Source organism: Pimephales promelas, chromosome 23 (genome assembly GCF_988280905.1).
Source record: "Pimephales promelas chromosome 23, fPimPro1.hap1.1, whole genome shotgun sequence".
NCBI classification, from domain to species: domain Eukaryota; kingdom Metazoa; phylum Chordata; class Actinopteri; order Cypriniformes; family Leuciscidae; genus Pimephales; species Pimephales promelas.
Genome location: NC_142791.1, coordinates 10,865,361 through 10,883,472, shown reverse-complemented (window position 1 = coordinate 10,883,472; position 18,112 = coordinate 10,865,361). Strand labels below are relative to the sequence as shown.

Genomic DNA, 18,112 nt, shown 5'->3' with positions numbered 1-18,112 from the left:
TCAAGAATATGTTTCTGATAATTTTTTTTTTTTAGTTTACTACTTTTTACATTTCATAATGTCCCATTATACTCCATACAGCTACAAATGGTTTCAGCCGTGTTTCTTTTAAGAAATCCACGCACTCATACCCACTTCATCACATTGGCCCAAAGAGCTTTTCCTGTTCTTTTCTGTGGCACAGATGTGCCGTGTTTGCTGTAGTAGTCTTAAAGCTACACTTGTTCAAGCACATAACACTCCAGTTGGACTGCTCACTCATTCAGCCTTACAGGGTTTATTTTCCTCTGTGGTTCATGCCCGTCTACACTCTCTCTATCTCAAGAGATACACGTTGAGAAAGATTATAGAGATTATGATAATGAAATGGTATTTATAAACGGAACAAACAATTATACTAGACTCATGTCCTTCTTTGAAATGTGCAAAGCTTGTTTTGTGCGGAACTGTATTTGAGTGTTGTCAGACCAATATGGATTATTAAATGCTATTGATAATAAGGGAGGTTCTATATTTTAAAATGTGCATGTATGATGATTGCTCTGAGCATTTTGGAGGCAAATATCCTCTCAGATGATAAAGATTGATCTGATCTTTTTAAATGCGTGATTAAACTAAAAAGAAAAAGGAAACTGCATAGTGAAGGCAGAAATATGCCCACAAAATGAGACCTTTCATCCACATGTTAGATTTACCAATTTCAGTTTTGCTAGTTATATAGTAGCTTATATTTTATGTACTACAAACTATTTACATTTTATTTAATACAAGTATATGTAACAGAGGTAGGCCAGTAAGAGCTCTGTGTAAACCTCACTCACCTGGTCTCAAGAGATGTGCTAGTTGACTGCAGCCTTTAGCATTCTTATTAGCATGTCCGCCTCCCACTCCAGACCCTGGTTTTAAATTCCGCTCGAAGCGGGTTGAGTAGAACCAGCTACATTTGGTGTCGTGACCCAAATTGAAATGAGGTTTGGGGTGTGAGTGCAACTGATGTAGGCCAGTAAGAGCTGTGAGTGTAAACCTCGTGAGATGCGATAGCTGTGGCGCCCTGTAGTCTTTGTTAGCATGCCAGAGACCCAGGTTTGAATTCCGTTTGAAGTGGGTTGTGTAGGACTGTTTACATTTGGTGCCATGAACCAGATGGGAGTGAGGTTTAGAGGGTGAGTTTAATGGACGTAAGTTAGTACTCTGGTTCGACTACATAGAACTGTAGTACTAATATTAGTATCTCCACATAGTCTATAAATGGGTAGCCTAATAGTGAATCTGCAATAAGTTGAATAGTTAACTAAAGGACTAATACTGGTAGCTAGTAAATATTTATTAGCAACAATTGGAATATATATGTGTGTGTGATACAGATTTCAGTGGCTAAAAGTTGCAATTTGTTACTGTATCGTAGGGGGTTGGGAGTATCTAATAAAAATGTTCTATGGACCAAAATAAATCACAGTTAAATAAAAAGTTAGTAGTGACATTGAATAAGTTGTCACTATTGGCTGAATTGCTGATTAAAAAACTACTGTAACAACAAAAGATAGGCCCACTGGTTTTAAGAAAATATTAAATGGGCTTGCCATGGCATTTCAGTTTATTGACAAGCTGTGTCCATAATTCACGTGCGTTTTATAAATAAGCAGTCCCCTGACTCCTTTGGTTTACGTAATGTCAGTGTCTTTGTTATTAGATATGTACCCGTTTGCGTCACTTTAGCGCTACACGAAATCTGCACTCCCATCACTGTTCTGGGGTCAGCCACAGAAAACTGTTATTAACGAATCTAAAAGGGTTCGCTCCGCAGATCTTCCGATCTGCTGTCAGGCACCGTCACGCGTGAACGCGCAGAGTGTGTTCGTGCTGTGCTGTTGTCAGTCTTATGCAAGCCGCCCAACACATAGCACGATGATGTCCGACGCTGCTGCTCCAGCAGACAACAACGGGGATCCTGGATTAAACGGTATGTACTGCCGGAGCCCCTCGCTGTATTGTTCTGACATCTATAAATTTTGTTAAAGAAGCCTTTGACGTATAGGTATTGGAATTTTTGATACTTTTACTTCGTTTGCTTAATGTAAAACCTGTGTTTTTCTTTAGTTCCAGTCAACATTTTTGTGCCATTACAGTTGGAGGGCGGGGTTTGATGTCAAACAAGTGCGTCACGTTAATTGACAAGCGTTCTGTCCAATGACCGTTGAGGTTGCGTGTTAAGGCGGGCCTTAAAACGTGATTGACTTTTGTCTAAACCAGTAGTTTGACTCTACGTCTTCTTCAGTAGGCTGGCCATAGCCGATGTCAACAAGGCGAACTAGAGCAACTCGAAAATGGAGATTATGGATGTTTGAAACCTCATTTTATTTGTTTCATTAAATATGTAACCTGTGTTTTTTTCTGGCGTGAGAATGAGAGAGTGCTCTAGTATTTTATTCATATTTGTTTGTCAACTAAACGCTTGACATGTGGCAGCGAATAAGGTCTTTGTTTACGCGAGGTTGCAAACAAACTGGTCAAGTAATTGGCCTCTGAACACTTTTGATTTAACTTAACTAGTATTTAATTCACTTGCAGACGAAAAACCATGTAAAATGCGGTTATAAATAACTTGAAGCCGAGAAAAAAGCCATTAACGTCTAACGTTAGATCCAGACAAACCATTTAGCACTCTCTGTAACGTTATGGATTTGACCCAAAAACATTTGTCACGCTACTATTTAAAGACCATTTCAGTTCATTCGTATGGAGTGACACAATATAAACACGTTGGTCGCAACATTATTGGAAATTCCTAAAAGACTAGAGAGACTCCTAAAATACTAATAAATCTTGTTGAAATTCCTGTTATGCTTTCTGAAATGCAAAGACCAGACTGCTAAATCTCGCTGTCTAAATATTCAGACCACTGATATTTAGAAGTTTACTTTAACTGCCATATAATGTAAGCAATGTAATGCTGAGTGAGCTACGTGCGAGCTGTAACAGAAGCACTAGTCTTCCTCACAGCTGTGTGTGACCCCTAATTCAGGACGACAGTTAACACACTCTACTATGGAGAAGGCGCTCGCGTCATGAATATTAATCGCTCACCGATCCAGTAAGCCATGATGATTGGCTGAGAGGAAGACGTTAGACTGTGAACTTTAGTAAACTGGCCAATAAACTACTGGAAATGAATATTGATTAAGCTACGTGACCGAACTGTGTAGGGGAGCCTCAAAGCAGTGTAAGCAGAACTTGGTTAATATTTATGAGCTAAGCTTTCGCCATAGTAGTATTCGTAATTCTATTCTTAGCAGAAGCGAATGTGGTCCAGACTGTTGTCTGTGTGTGTGGAAATTAAGTGGCAGAAAGAAAGTCAAGGAATAGAATTGGACGTGGAAATTTAGAAGAATGAGTCATGACAAATAACAAAGTGCATATCACATCATATTATATATTTTGAAAAATAAATAATTGTTCTGTTTTGAAATTTTGAATATATTTCTTTAATAAAAACACATTGGAGGAAAAGAAAGAAAGAAAGAATAGGCTACGAATAATCATCACTTTTATTATGTATTAATGTAAAAGATAATGTGGAAAATGAAATAAAAAGAAAAAGAAAAGAAAAACATCCACTAACATCACAGATTGAATATTAAAAATATAAGTATCAGTATTTATATTCATTTATAAATTTGTGTACATACAGGGGTTTTTCACACTTTTTTAAAACCTGTAGGTCTATCTTCTCAAGGAATTATGAAAAATCATCACAGTCCCATTATCATAAAACGCTTGGTTTCCCACAACTGAGGCAGACTTTCTTCTGTGTGACGACCACAGCTTTCAAATGCACTAGTGGTGAAAAGTGAATCGGGGAGATTCTTTAGGGAAAGTGAAATGACATCTTCATGTTGGCCAGATTCTTTGGGTGTGCAACAGATGGCTCAGCGTTTTGCAAACAGTGTTGGTTTTATCATTTGGATCAGTCTTGCTGTGTACTAGACTTGATGACTGCCAGCTGGAGGACGTGTAAAGAGTCATAGATTAATCTCAAAACCTGTCAAGAACATGTACGGGCCATATTTCTTCCATAAACTCAAAAGTATGGATACTATATAATAATATTACATATTCATTTTTTTATAAAAATTGTGTTTTAACCTTGTTTAAAGTAAAAGTTGTTGATCATGTTCTACGTTTGTTCTGAAAAGTAGTCTGGTAATTTGCAGTTTAGTCAAATATTAAATGGCTAAAATGTATTTTCTACTTATAAGTAAAAAAATAGTTTTTTAAACAAGGTATTGATATTATTGGGGCAATCAGTGTTGGGGGTAATGCAGAAGTAACACAAGTTATGTAATCAGATTACTTTTTCAAGTAATGAGTAAAGTAACCCATTAAATGTCTGAGTAACTTTTTCAAATAAGTAATGCAAGTTACTTTGTTTTCCCATTTATTGACTAACACACCTCTCCAGTCTGCATGTTGAGAAAATTGGAAGAAAGTGCGGAGGCGTTGTGTGTAAACATGATGGATGCTGTAGTTTTAGACTAAATGTGAGCATGCATTTACTCATTTCACTGGCACAAAAACAGATTCAGTATTTATAAAAACGAAAAAAAATAGTGGAGTGCAAACTCTGAATATTACGCAAAGCTGCAATAATTAAATATTTCAAATAATGCAAGTGTACTTTATGAATTTAATCTCACTTTATTATTGACACATTTCTTTCCTGCTGACCTTCGATGATCCAATTCAACCTTATGAATAAGCAAAAAAAAAAAAAAAATCTACTAAAATTCTGTATAGGCGTGAATTTGCATTTCAGTTTTGGTGAAAGGGCCTTAACATTTGTCAAAAATAGTAAATTTTTGTTGTTAAAAACAAACAAACAAGCAAGTCCTGCCCAGGTGAGAAAAAGTAATGCAAAGGAAAGTAACACAATTAGTTACTTTTTTAGGATTACTTTTAAAAGTAACTTTCCCCAACACTGGTGACAATGTAACTGTGATCAAGTAATCTATTTTTTATGTATCTATTTTAAGTTGATGTTTAAGTTCGAGTCATTATGATTTTTTTTAAAGAAATTACTTTTATTCAGCAAGGATGCATTGTGCAGTTGATCAAAAGTGACCGCAAAGACATTTATTATATCAAAAGATTTCTATTTCAAATGAATGCTGTTCTTTCAAACTTTCTATTCAGAAAATAATTCTGAAAAACATGTATCATGGTTTGCCCAAAAATAATAAGCTGTTTTCAACATTGATAATAATAAGAAATATTACTTGAGCAGCAAATCAGCATAGTTGAATAATTTCTGAAGATCATGTGACACTGTTTTTTTTTTTTTTTTCTATTTAATACTAAATGCAGCTTTGGTACGAATAGAAGTCTTGTGTATGTATGCATGTATGTATATTTCACCCAGTATACAATAAAAATGTAATATTTTAATAAAAAATCTATTATGAATCATCATTATTAACAACAACAACATATAATAATGAGAATTTGGGGTAAAATGTGCTAAATTCGAATCACATAATACAAAAATGACTTTTTTGCTATAGCTATAATAGCTATAAGTATTTTTTGTAAGATTTAGCCGTCTTACTACGGATGTTTGTGTAGCATGGCCACACATCTATCACGTTGCAGCCCTGATGCTTTAGCATAAGCCTCTGTAATACTATCATAGATCTGATCTTTTGATCTATGTCTGTTTCCCGATGCCAGCCAAATCAACATGTTCCACCGCTGGCCAGACTGTTCAGCTCGCCTGCTGCCATAGCAACACTGTTTGTGTCAGTGGACTGAGACAAAGGTCAGTCGAGTTTCACCAGCGAAGTCGAATAAAGTCAATGCAGGAACCATGTCACATGATCCATGTTTGCTCAACCCATGGAAGTCATGTGGACCTTCTTTGTCTTCCTCTTTTTGTTTTCCTGCAAGTGGGGCTTTGGCTTGCTAGGCATTCGGTTTATACTTAGCTCATCCTGGTTGGTCAGCAGTGAACAGGAGCGGCGTGTTAAGTCAGTGGTAAACAGAGGATTCACTGTGCGATAACACAGAGGTTTCTGATGAGACAGCACAGCAGATGTGGGGGAAAGGGGAACGCGGAAAACGTCCCGTCCTCATCCCTGTCTCATGCATGAAAGGAGTCTGTGTTTGTGTTTATCAGGCGTGTTCCTGTTCAGACTCATGTAGCCTACTGTGTGTGTGTGGCAGTGAGGTCAGGTGTGAAATGTATATTAGTGGGCTCGTAATGAGCCGGAGGCATTTACTGCCCTTTCACCACACAGTAAATAGAAGTTAAGTCAAGACCAACATAGACTTACAGGAAGAACCCACTGTCTCAGGATACAGTGGAAACAGTGTCATTTATTTATTTTTTAATCTATTTTTTGTTGTTGTTGCATTGCAACGTTAGTACATTTGCCTATCAAATTGTCTTTACCAGATTGCTTTTCTAGTAATCGGTGTTGATTCTCATTATTATAATACAGCATTTTTGTACTGTATTACATTTAAAAAATCAGCGTCAATAATTTTGAATTTTTATCTGGTTGCTTTGAGGTCATCTACATACTAACAGAATTAATTTTAAAGGCGCAATATGTACAATTTTTGGATTAAAATATCCCAAAATCACTAGAACAATGTTATATATTTTGGTGACTTGTCCTAAATGTTTCCAACAATGTTTAAATCCAGAGAAATCAGCTATTTTAACCAGTCTAACACCCCGTGGGCTGTCAATGATGTCATATCCGCATTACCCTCGATTTCCAAAGATATATTATTGGTATGTTTTATTGGACAGGTGAGCAACTATCATTGTTAGCTCAACACGGTTAATCAGACAGCACTATTTTGTCATGTGGCTGACAACATAATCAGAAAGAGCTTTATTTTTCGTAACAGTAAAACAATATTTTCACCACCATGCAATGTTTTAATGCATGCCATTTTGCAACACAAGTCATCCAACTGGTATTAATATGATTGATCTAGCTAAGCGTCTCATAATAGCCACTGAGCTAACGCATAAGCGGTAGCGGCCGACGGCGACGTAAGCATAATAAAAACAGCAACGTAAAATCTCCCAAGCGGACGTCTCCGCCCTGCTTCATACCACAGTAATGTTAATAAATCTTTAATACTGTAGCTCATGCATGAAAAGGATTAGTGTTTGAGGGCCGTCGGATTGATTTCCATCAGCTGTGTAGGTGAAGACGACAACTCCCATGATTCCACGCTCATTTATGACATCATCAAGCTACGCCTTTGTTGTTGTTTTGAATAAGCGACCTCTAGCGGTGAAACTTGTATACTGTGCCTTTAAGCAGATGTACTACTGTTTGGGGCTGGTAAGATTTTTGTTCATGTTTTAAGTCTCTAATGCTCAATGATTCTACAGTTGTTATTCAGTCTGTTTTCTATTTCAATATATTTTAAAATTCAATTAGTTCCAAAGCTGAATTTTCAGTATCGTTACTCCAGTCTTCAGTGTCACATGATCCTTTAGAAATCTAATATGCTGATTTGATGTTTAAAAAAAATATTTACATATTTTCTAACATTATATATACTCTCTTTTGATCAGTTGATTGGGTCCTTGCTGAATAAAAGTCTTACTATGTTTATGCCTTTAAAATTTACATCTAAGGAAAATTACTAGAAGTAATAAAACCCTTGTGGGCGTTTGCGTATTTTTAATGGGATCAACTACATGATCTTACAGAGTTTAATTATAATTTTAGCAGAAAATATTTAAATAATCAGTGCTATAAACACAGTTACATGTTTCCTACAGCTGAGGGAAAAAAATATATATCCCGATCTCTCTGGACATTTCCATTTTTTTTCTAAATCATTATACATAATTCGTCATTTGGTTGTTACGTCACGACTTCATTCTGTTTGTTGTGTATCGTTTGCCATGAGCGCCACATTAACGTCATGTTAAAGACATTTCAACTTTGAAAAAAATAATTTACTAGTAATGCATGAATACTACACATGATAAAAATAAAAAATAAAATAATAATAAATAAATCCACAATATTAAAATGAAAAAAAAAATGTCCTAAAACGGCTTTCAGTGTCTAATGAACAAAGAATGATTTGGGGGAATTAATTATGAATCAAAATATGAAGCTTTGTGATATTCAGTGCATACATATATTCTCATAGCTGAAAACATTTTCTTAAAAATATTTATTGGTGTGATATTTTTGTGATGTCTTTTTTTAGGGTCATGGGTAGAGCTGGAGATGAACAGAAACGCTGCATCTCTGTCTTCCTCAAGCGCCTCAGTGCCGCCCCCTTTAGACCAGGTTGTAGAGGAGGATGACGGGATGGTCGGGGGGCTGGAACACGTTCCCTCATCGTCTTCCATCCACAATGGAGACATGGAAAAAATCCTGCTGGATGCCCAGCACGAATCCAGCCGCAGTAACTCCTCGTGCGGCAGGTAGACAACACATTGATGTCATTTATAGCAAAACATTTTGGGTGAACTATCCCTTTAAGAGTCCACATGCACATATATCATCTGCACTTGTCAAAAGTTCACACCTTAAATTTAATGACCTCATAGATAGAGAGTGGTGCTATAAACATCCTGTCATGAGTCTGGTTCTTTCTTTCTGTTTTCTTTCCTTTGTCTCCCTCTGCCGGTTAGACTTCGTCATTTCTTCTCTTTCCACACGCCTACACTTCTATTTTCTCCTCCTTTCATTACCGTCAGCTGTTTCTCATTTTCTCATCAACTACACACCTGTTCTCTATCTTCTCCTCATCTCCACGCTACTTCTAGCCCTCTCTTTCTTGTCTGAATTGTCGGATTATTGTTTGACCCTAACGTATGTTGGATCGCTGTTGTTTGACTTCTTTGAGTAATTTTTCCACCAGTCCTGTTTTGTCCTGTCCAGTCTGGTCCTGTGTGTCTGAGAGGATCATTGCCTACCGCTGTGCTATACTGCTTCTGTGTTACTCTCAGCAGTCGCCGAGGAGAGTAGCTGAGGGTCTGACTACAGGAGCGCTGTACCAGTTCCATAGCTCCCGACCACTCTGGGTGGCCAGCTGAGGCCCCTTATCTCCATCTGCAGAGCTACTTTCTGTTCTCTTCTGTGAAAAGACATTTTCTGTTATTCAGCCTGTGAGGCGGTGATTAATTTTCTTATTAAAGTTTTGAGTTATTTCTGCAACCTACTCTGGACTCCTCTGAATCTGTGACAGAATAATCCGACCACAAGGATGGAGCGGGCTGGCGATCATCCCATTCAAGCAGCCGTGGAGATGCAGGGAGCACTGCTGGGGAGGCACGACGAGGAGCTCACCTCGGCTCGCCGCGCTGTGGACTCTTTATCAGCACAAGTAGCCGATCTTTCCCAGCAGCTTCATGTAATCCGTCTGGAGGTTACTCGCTCTGTTAACCCGGAGTTACCTGAACCACGGGTAAATAATCCTCCTTGTTACGCCGGCGAACCGACGGAGTGTCTGCCTTTTCTGACCCAATGCGAGGTGGTGTTTTCTCTCCAGCCAACGACCTACGACAGAGAACGCTCTCGCATCGCCTACGTAATCTCCCTTCTAAAGGGCAGGGCCCGCGAATGGGGAACCGCGGTCTGGAACGCTGAGGGAGAATGTCTGAGTCATTACTCACGCTTTAGGGAGGAGATGCTGCGTGTCTTTGACCGCTCCGTTCATGGCCCCGAAGCCTCCCGTGCTCTTTCTTCATTGCGTCAGGGACGACGCACCGTTTCTGATTTCTCCGTGGAGTTTCGAACCCTCGCTACTTCGTGCGGGTGGAATGAGCCGGCTCTGGTGGCTCGTTTTACAGAGGGTCTCAACGCCGAAATAAGGGACGAGGTTCTGGCCCGGGAGGTTCCTACTAGTCTCGATCTTCTGATGGACTCGGCGTTACGGGTGGAGAAGCGCTTCGAACTGCGTCAACGCGCGCGCCACTCCAGCAACATGCCTACACCGGTGAACTTTGTCAACGCTCCGCTGTCTCCTCCTGATTCTGAGCCTATGCAGCTGGGAGGGATAAGAATCTCTGCTACCGAACGCCAGCGCCGGATCATCAACCGTCTCTGCCTTTACTGCGGTTCTGACAAGCACTTTGTTACCGCGTGTCCAGTAAAAGGCAGAGCTCACCAGTCATGAGAGGGAGACTGGTGAGCGCATCCTCCTTAGACCCTCTTCCGCGCTCTCGCACGACGCTGCCTGTGAGTCTCCGCTGGGCTCGCTCTTCTGCCACCTGTTCTGCTCTGATTGACTCTGGGGCGGAGGGAAATTTTATGGACAGGGACTGGGCCCTCGAGCAGGGGATTCCACTTGTTGATCTGCAGGACCCTTTCTCTGTTTTCGCCCTGGATGGCAGTATTCTTGCCCAGGTTTGCTGTACCACAGCACCGGTGAGTCTCACCGTATCTGGCAACCACACAGAGACAATTTCCTTTCTAATTTTTAGTTCTCCTCACACTCCCTTAGTTTTAGGCCATCCGTGGCTCAACGAACACAATCCCCAGATTGATTGGTCTAAGAATTTTATACTGTCCTGGGGGCTTTCCTGCCATGTTAAGTGTCTTGTGTCTGCTGTTTCTCCCGTGTCCTCTGTTTCTGTCTTTCAGGAAGATCCGGGGGATTTGACCGGGGTTCCGGAGGAGTACTTCGATCTGCGGGCGGTTTTCAGTCGCTCCCGGGCCGCATCTCTACCTCCCAACCGGCCATACGACTGTAGTATAGAGCTTCTCCCGGGAACCACGCCCCCCCGGGGAAGGCTCTATTCTCTTTCCGCACCAGAGCGCAAGGCTCTGGAGAAGTATCTCTCTGAGTCGTTGAACGCGGGTCTTATCGCTCCTTCTACTTCTCCAGCTGGGGCAGGGTTTTTTTTTGTGAAGAAGAAGGATGGTTCGCTGCGTCCTTGCATAGATTACAGAGGTCTGAACGCCATTACCGTTAAGAACAGGTACCCGTTACCTCTCATGTCTTCGGCTTTTGAGATCTTGCAAGGAGCGCAGTTCTTCACAAAACTAGACCTCCGTAACGCCTATCATTTGATCCGCATCAAGGAGGGTGACGAGTGGAAGACGGCGTTTAATACCCCTTTGGGGCACTTCGAATATCGCGTCCTTCCGTTCGGTTTGGTCAACGCACCCGCCGTGTTTCAAGCGCTCATAAATGATGTCCTCAGGGACATGTTAAATCTGTTCGTGTTCGTCTACCTAGACGATATTCTCATTTTCTCTCCTACTCTCCAAGTTCATGTACAGCACGTTAGACAGGTCCTTCAGCGTCTTTTAGAGAACCGTCTTTTTGTTAAAGCCGAGAAATGCACCTTTCACGCCCCTACGGTTACGTTCCTCGGCTCCGTTATCTCCGCTCAGGGGATTAGTATGGATCCTGTCAAGGTTCGTGCAGTTATTGACTGGCCAATCCCCGAGTCTCGTGTCGCTCTTCAGCGGTTTTTGGGGTTCGCGAATTTTTATCGACGGTTTATCCGGGGTTTTAGTCAGATTGCGGCTCCCCTCACCGCGCTCACGTCGGTTAAGTCACAGTTCTCCTGGACTGTTGCCGCCCAGGCGGCTTTTGAGCGTCTCAAATTTCTCTTTTCTTCCGCTCCTATTCTTATCACTCCAGATTTGGAGAGACAATTCATTGTCGAGGTCGACGCGTCGGAGGTGGGTGTGGGGGCTATCCTCTCTCAACGCTCCCCCGTTGATGAGCGGATCCACCCCTGCGCTTTTTTCTCACATCGTCTTACCCCCGCCGAGCGGAATTATGATGTGGGGAATCGAGAGCTCTTAGCTATTCGTCTTGCTTTGGGGGAGTGGCGTCATTGGCTGGAGGGATCGGTTGTTCCGTTCATAGTTTGGACCGACCATAAGAACCTCGAGTACATCCGTTCTGCCAAAAGGCTTAACGCCCGTCAAGCTCGTTGGTCCCTTTACTTTACGCGCTTTGATTTTACCATCTCTTTTCGGCCGGGGTCCAAGAATCAGAAGCCTGATGCTCTCTCACGTCAGTTTCCTTCCCCTGAGACCATGCCTACGGAGGAGGGGATTCTCCCCCAGGGGGTGATAGTAGGCGCGGCCATCTGGGGAATCGAACGTCTGGTTAAGCGTACGCTGTCTCACACTCGAACGCCGCGGCTTTGTCCTAAGGGTCTTTTATTTGTTCCCCCATCTGCCCGCCGCGCCGTAATCCAGTGGGGACATTCTTCTAAATTGTTCGTCCACCCGGGGGTCAGGGGTACGATCGCCGCGGTCAAACAGAGGTTTTGGTGGCCCTCTCGCGAACGTGACATTCGGCGTTTCATAGCCTCCTGTTCGATCTGCGCCCAGACTAAGGGTTCTAATAGACCTCCGGCGGGGTTTCTTAGGCCTCTTCCTGTCCCATCTCGTCCATGGGCTCAAATTGCGCTTGATTTTATCACTGGGCTTCCTCTCTCCAGGGGTAACCAGGTCATTCTCACTGTAATTGACCGTTTTTCCAAAGCCGCCCATTTCGTCCCGTTGCCTAAACTTCCGTCCGCCAAGGAGACCGCTCAGGTCGTTGTGGATCACGTTTTTAGGATCCATGGTCTTCCGGAGAACGTAGTTTCGGATAGGGGACCGCAATTCTCGTCTCTCTTCTGGAAGGAATTCTGTCGCCTCATTGGCGCGTCGGTCAGTCTCTCCTCTGGGTATCATCCCCAGACGAACGGTCAGGCCGAACGCGCTAATCAGACGATTGGCCGCCTATTACGCTGTTTAGCTTTTCGCAATCCCGCGTCCTGGGCGGAACAACTTTCGTGGGCTGAGTATGCCTATAACTCCGCTCCAGCGTCTGCGACCGGCTTTTCGCCCTTTCAGAGTTGTTTAGGATACCAGCCTCCGCTTTTTCCATCCTCCGATTTGGAGTCCAAGGTGCCTTCCGCCCTAGCTTTCATCCAGCGCTGTAGACGAACTTGGAGAATGGTTAGAGCTGCACTCTGTAAGTCTCGCTCTGTCACTCTTCGAGCCGCTAATAAGCGTCGAATCAAGAGTCCGCGATATGCTTGTGGTCAGAGGGTTTGGCTTTCGACTGCCAACCTCCCTCTTCAATATCCCTCGCGCAAGCTCGCTCCCAAATTCATTGGACCATTCCGCGTTGTTAGGGTCCATAGTCCGGTCGCGGTCAGATTGAGATTGCCGGCCAGTCTGCGTCGGGTCCATCCGGTGTTCCATGTTTCTAATTTAAAGCCCGTAGTTCGCGCTCCTCCGCGTCCTGTCTTGTCTCCGGTCCGTGTCGAGGGTGCTCCCATTTACCGTGTCCGCAGATTACTCGACGTTCGCCCCAGGGGGAGGGGTCATCAGTTTTTGGTCGATTGGGAGGGGTATGGTCCTGAGGAGAGATGCTGGATCCCCTCCCGGGACGTCCTGGACCGCTCGCTGATTGACGACTTCCTTCGCGCCCGTCAGTCATCCTCTGGTGCGCCAGGTGGCGCACCTTGAGGAGAGGGTACTGTCATGAGTCTGGTTCTTTCTTTCTGTTTTCTTTCCTTTGTCTCCCTCTGCCGGTTAGACTTCGTCATTTCTTCTCTTTCCACACGCCTACACTTCTATTTTCTCCTCCTTTCATTACCGTCAGCTGTTTCTCATTTTCTCATCAACTACACACCTGTTCTCTATCTTCTCCTCATCTCCACGCTACTTCTAGCCCTCTCTTTCTTGTCTGAATTGTCGGATTATTGTTTGACCCTAACGTATGTTGGATCGCTGTTGTTTGACTTCTTTGAGTAATTTTTCCACCAGTCCTGTTTTGTCCTGTCCAGTCTGGTCCTGTGTGTCTGAGAGGATCATTGCCTACCGCTGTGCTATACTGCTTCTGTGTTACTCTCAGCAGTCGCCGAGGAGAGTAGCTGAGGGTCTGACTACAGGAGCGCTGTACCAGTTCCATAGCTCCCGACCACTCTGGGTGGCCAGCTGAGGCCCCTTATCTCCATCTGCAGAGCTACTTTCTGTTCTCTTCTGTGAAAAGACATTTTCTGTTATTCAGCCTGTGAGGCGGTGATTAATTTTCTTATTAAAGTTTTGAGTTATTTCTGCAACCTACTCTGGACTCCTCTGAATCTGTGACACATCCATATGAAATAACACTTTGTCACACTGACCTCACACTGATAAGATATGGCCATAATAACCCTTATCTCATTCAGACTCAGTGAATCATGTGATTCAGGATGTTTACTCTAGGAATACAGTGTTTCTTTCTCATATGTACACAGGCTTAATTCCTCTCACACACTATAGTCATGGTTCTTTCACAGACACACACACACACAACAAAAACATTGATTCTCATTCCCAAATTAGTATGACCTGTGAAACACAAAAGATGTTTAGAAAAATGTCCAAGCTGCTCTTTCCCATACTATGAAACAGATAGGTGATTCATATTGCCATAAAAGGACAAAAATTGCAACTAATTATCATAAAAGTTGTCTTCTGAAGTCATATGAAAACTTTGTGTAAGGAACAGAATGAAATTTAAGGCATGTCTTAACATACTCCGAACTGCTGGCTCCCACAGCCCTCCTCGACCCCCCAGTCCTCAGGATGAAGGGCAGATCATCTTCGACGTGGACATGAGGAGAGACAGTCAGGTACTTCCTCTCGAGAACATTGTGGATCATCTTATGGAACGTTCTCTGGCTTATCTTCATTACCTGTCTGTCTTTGTGTGTGTGTGTGTGTGTGTCCCTCAGGATTTCGTCATGGAGAAGATCAGGGATGATGACATCTTAATGAAGGATTCGGATCGGGTGTCAGACTGGTCAAGTAGACCAGAGAATGTTCCACCCAAGTAAGACTAGTATTATTTTAGTGTCATTGATATACTAGTTTTTAATCATATTTAATAGTATAGTTTTATTCGTTTTTATTTCAGTTTTAGCTTCACATCAAGTTTTAGTTGCGCAGCAGATTAAACTAAATTACATTGAGAAATGTTGTCTTGGCAAGTTTTTTTTATACTTTATTTTATTTCAGTTAATGATTATTTTAATTCAAGTAATGAATTTAAAATAGTTTTATCTTTAGTTTTAGTTCACTATAATAATCCTGCTGGCATACAGATATTTCCACAGGTCACAATCTAAGGTTTCAGTCAAAATGCCCAAATAGTCAGCATTCTGGTCCAAACAAAACTTCTTAACCCTCAAAGATCCAAATATAGAAGAAAAGCCAGAAAAAAAAGAAAAAAAACAGCCTGAGTTTGCGCTGTAGTGATCTTGAGGTAAAGCAGTATGATGCTGTGTTGTTGATGTGTTGGGTTTATCTGTCTGACAGGGAGTTTCATTTCCGGCACCCGCGACGTTCAGTGACTCTCAGCATGAGGAAGACAGGAGCCATGAAGAAAGGAGGCATCTTCTCTGCTGAGTTCCTCAAAGTGTTTATCCCCTCGCTGCTTCTGTCCCACATCCTAGTCCTGGGTCTCGGGTAGATAAACCTTCAAACACAATCACACTTCACACCTAGTATAAGCTGCCTTCAAGTGCACCTATGTACGGCTTTTGTTACTACAACATGTTAAACATTCATAATCATAACATGGAAGTTGCCAAAAAAAAACTCCAAGACAATTATTCCAACATACAACAACAAACCCAAATAACTACATTTGAAAAAACAAAATGATAAAAATTGCATATCTGACCAAAACAAAAAGCAAACCGTGAAGGTAATTAACGCAACACGTGTTGTCTTTTAGCTGTTCCCTACATCACAAATTTAAAGGAGTAGTTCACTTTTCAAAAATCTTTTGCTGATAATTTACTCACCCCTATGTCATCCAAGATATCCATGTCTTTCTTTCTTCAGTCGAAAAGAAATAAAGGTTTTTGATGAAAACATTCCAGCATTTTTCTCCATATAATGCACTTCAGTGGGAACCAAACGGTTCAAGTTCCAAAAGACACTTTCAGACAAACTGCAAACTGTTCAAAGGGTCGAGCTCGTTCGAACTCGTTCATCAAAATGAACAAAAAAATTTTTCCGAGTCAATTAGTTCATTTCGTTCGTTGAATGAACCAAATGACTCGGAAAAAGATTTGTTCATTTTGATGAACGAGTTCCAAAAGGAAAGTCACGAACACACAACACAGAACAGAGCAAGGCGACCATTTGAGCTTATAAAACTTAAACTTTGTTATTTTTTTTTTATTAAATGAGTGATCGTTTCGCTTGAATCATCGTGTGGAATCGTTTAAAGCCCTTTGAACAGTTTGCACTGAAACTGTCTTTTGGACATGGAAACGTTTGGTTCCCACTGAAGTGCATTATATGGAGAAAAATGCTGGAATGTTTTCATCAAAAACCTTAATTTCTTTTCGACTGAAGAAAGAATGACATGGACATCTTGGATGACATGGGGGTGAGTAAATTATCAGCAAAAGTTTTTTTTTTCAAAAGCGAACTACTCCTTTAAGATGATTGAAATATTTGTCAAATTAAAATAACTTGGAAAATCCTTCATTCACTACTTGCTTTTCGCTCACTCATTTCTATAGATTACAGATATATTATATGACATACATCAGTATTTTTCCACAGTGTTTAAAAAAAAAACACACACCCCTTCCAAAGAATTTCACCTTTCCCACATTTGTAAATGCGACTTGACTCAGTCATTTATGAGCACGGAACTCAAAAATGCATTATAACATGAAATTTTGTCATCGCAATTCCAAATAGCCCAGTAGCTTGAAAATACAACTCTGTTCCCCAGTGGACCAATAATAAACCTAAGCATCCTGACCAGCCTATCAGATTGCAGCTTGCCGATTTTGGAAATTTTTCGCAGTTTCGTTTGCGATAAGCATCATGTGGACCTTAAGCGGTTCGGCAATCACCTGTTTGAACACTGCAGCCTACATTAGAGAAGTTTAAGTGAAATTTCGCAGACATAAAAAGTCTATTGTCAATATTCTAGCTGTAAATGAAGTCACTTTCAAACCACGCAGCTTTCTGTTGGTCAACATGACAATTTTACCTGACTAACGCGGATTCCTATTGAAATTGCTCAATTTTGACCTTGCAGAAAAATGTGTAAATGAGACCACACCTAGTGTTTAATTCACACACCCCTGATGAGTATGTAGCTTGACAACAGTGTAAGATTCAACATGTAAAGTGTCTGACTTTTTACATTTCTCTTTCTTTTGTTTTGCATCTCACACTCTATCTCTAATGCAGGGTCTATATCGGGAAAAGACTGACAACTCCCACTGCAAGCTCCATTTGAACACAAATCCAATCGAGTGCCTCAGGCATGGCCCAGGTGGATTAGGGAGAAGGTAGCAGTTTGTACGAAGAAGCCCCCCTGCTGCCCCTTTCTTTCTTTCCCTTTATCCAACCTTGCCATGCCTAGAAGTATCAGTGATAAACCTTTCTTCATTTCAGGCCCTTTCTTGTTTATCACTCTTTGTATCCCTTTTTTAACACCCCATTTAGTAAAAGCATCTCATTTTGGAAAGTATTTGGGGAAACCCAAACACGCACACGCTAGCTCTGCGCTAGCTCGGCTAGGAGGCAGCAATGTGTCTGTTTAGCACCCCTTTCTGTTCTGATCACATGACCCAAGAGGGAGCCACTCACGAGTCATAAAGGATCCTCAAATGGGATCAACCAAAATGTGACTTATTGAAGCATGCCTGAGTGATAGCTAAGATTTGATTTTTTTACTAGAAATGCTATCCATTTAGTTATTTTTATTTAATTTATGGGCAGATTGCCAGGATGCTGGACCTGGAAGTGTTTTGGGAAGGATAGGGCTCTCCGTAGATCCCAAGCTCATCTGGTGAAGACTGAAAATCAATAGCTGACACACGTTTATGACTGTATGGCATACAATTTTATACCAAGTTTTGCATAATCTTTTACACAACCCTCATAGATTCAGCACCTGTTACATTGAAATATCTGATGCATATATTTTTAAATATTTCATTGCATAAACGTACATAAAAACCGGACGGATGGGACTAACGGATCCCTGTATGGAAAACAAACGCTATTGTTATTTTATTGTTTGTTCTGTCATTTGTTTGCCTATAGTTTCTTCACATAAAGTACATATCATGACCTAGTGATTC

General features: G+C 41.5%; 1 protein-coding gene across 1 annotated transcript; it reads left to right on the top strand.

Annotated features, from left to right (window-relative positions):
• The first annotated feature begins 1,691 nt into the window (after positions 1–1,691).
• Positions 1,692–17,799, top strand: bnip3lb (BCL2 interacting protein 3 like b). The gene is made up of 6 exons (XM_039676751.2): positions 1,692–1,960; positions 8,245–8,464; positions 14,551–14,623; positions 14,726–14,823; positions 15,309–15,458; positions 17,214–17,799. Exons 1-6 carry the CDS (start codon positions 1,906–1,908, stop codon positions 17,260–17,262), a joined length of 645 nt encoding a protein of 214 aa, XP_039532685.1. The 5' UTR covers positions 1,692–1,905; the 3' UTR covers positions 17,263–17,799.
• The last annotated feature ends 313 nt before the right edge of the window (positions 17,800–18,112 follow it).

Excerpts from the sequence above, each read along its gene's own strand:
- bnip3lb (XM_039676751.2), top strand. The coding sequence starts at position 1,906 with ATGATGTCCGACGCTGCTGCTCCAGCAGACAACAACGGGGATCCTGGA. Across the intron at positions 1,961-8,244 it reads CGGGGATCCTGGATTAAACG|GGTCATGGGTAGAGCTGGAG; the intron begins GTATGTACTGCC and ends GTCTTTTTTTAG. Across the intron at positions 14,824-15,308 it reads CCAGAGAATGTTCCACCCAA|GGAGTTTCATTTCCGGCACC; the intron begins GTAAGACTAGTA and ends TCTGTCTGACAG.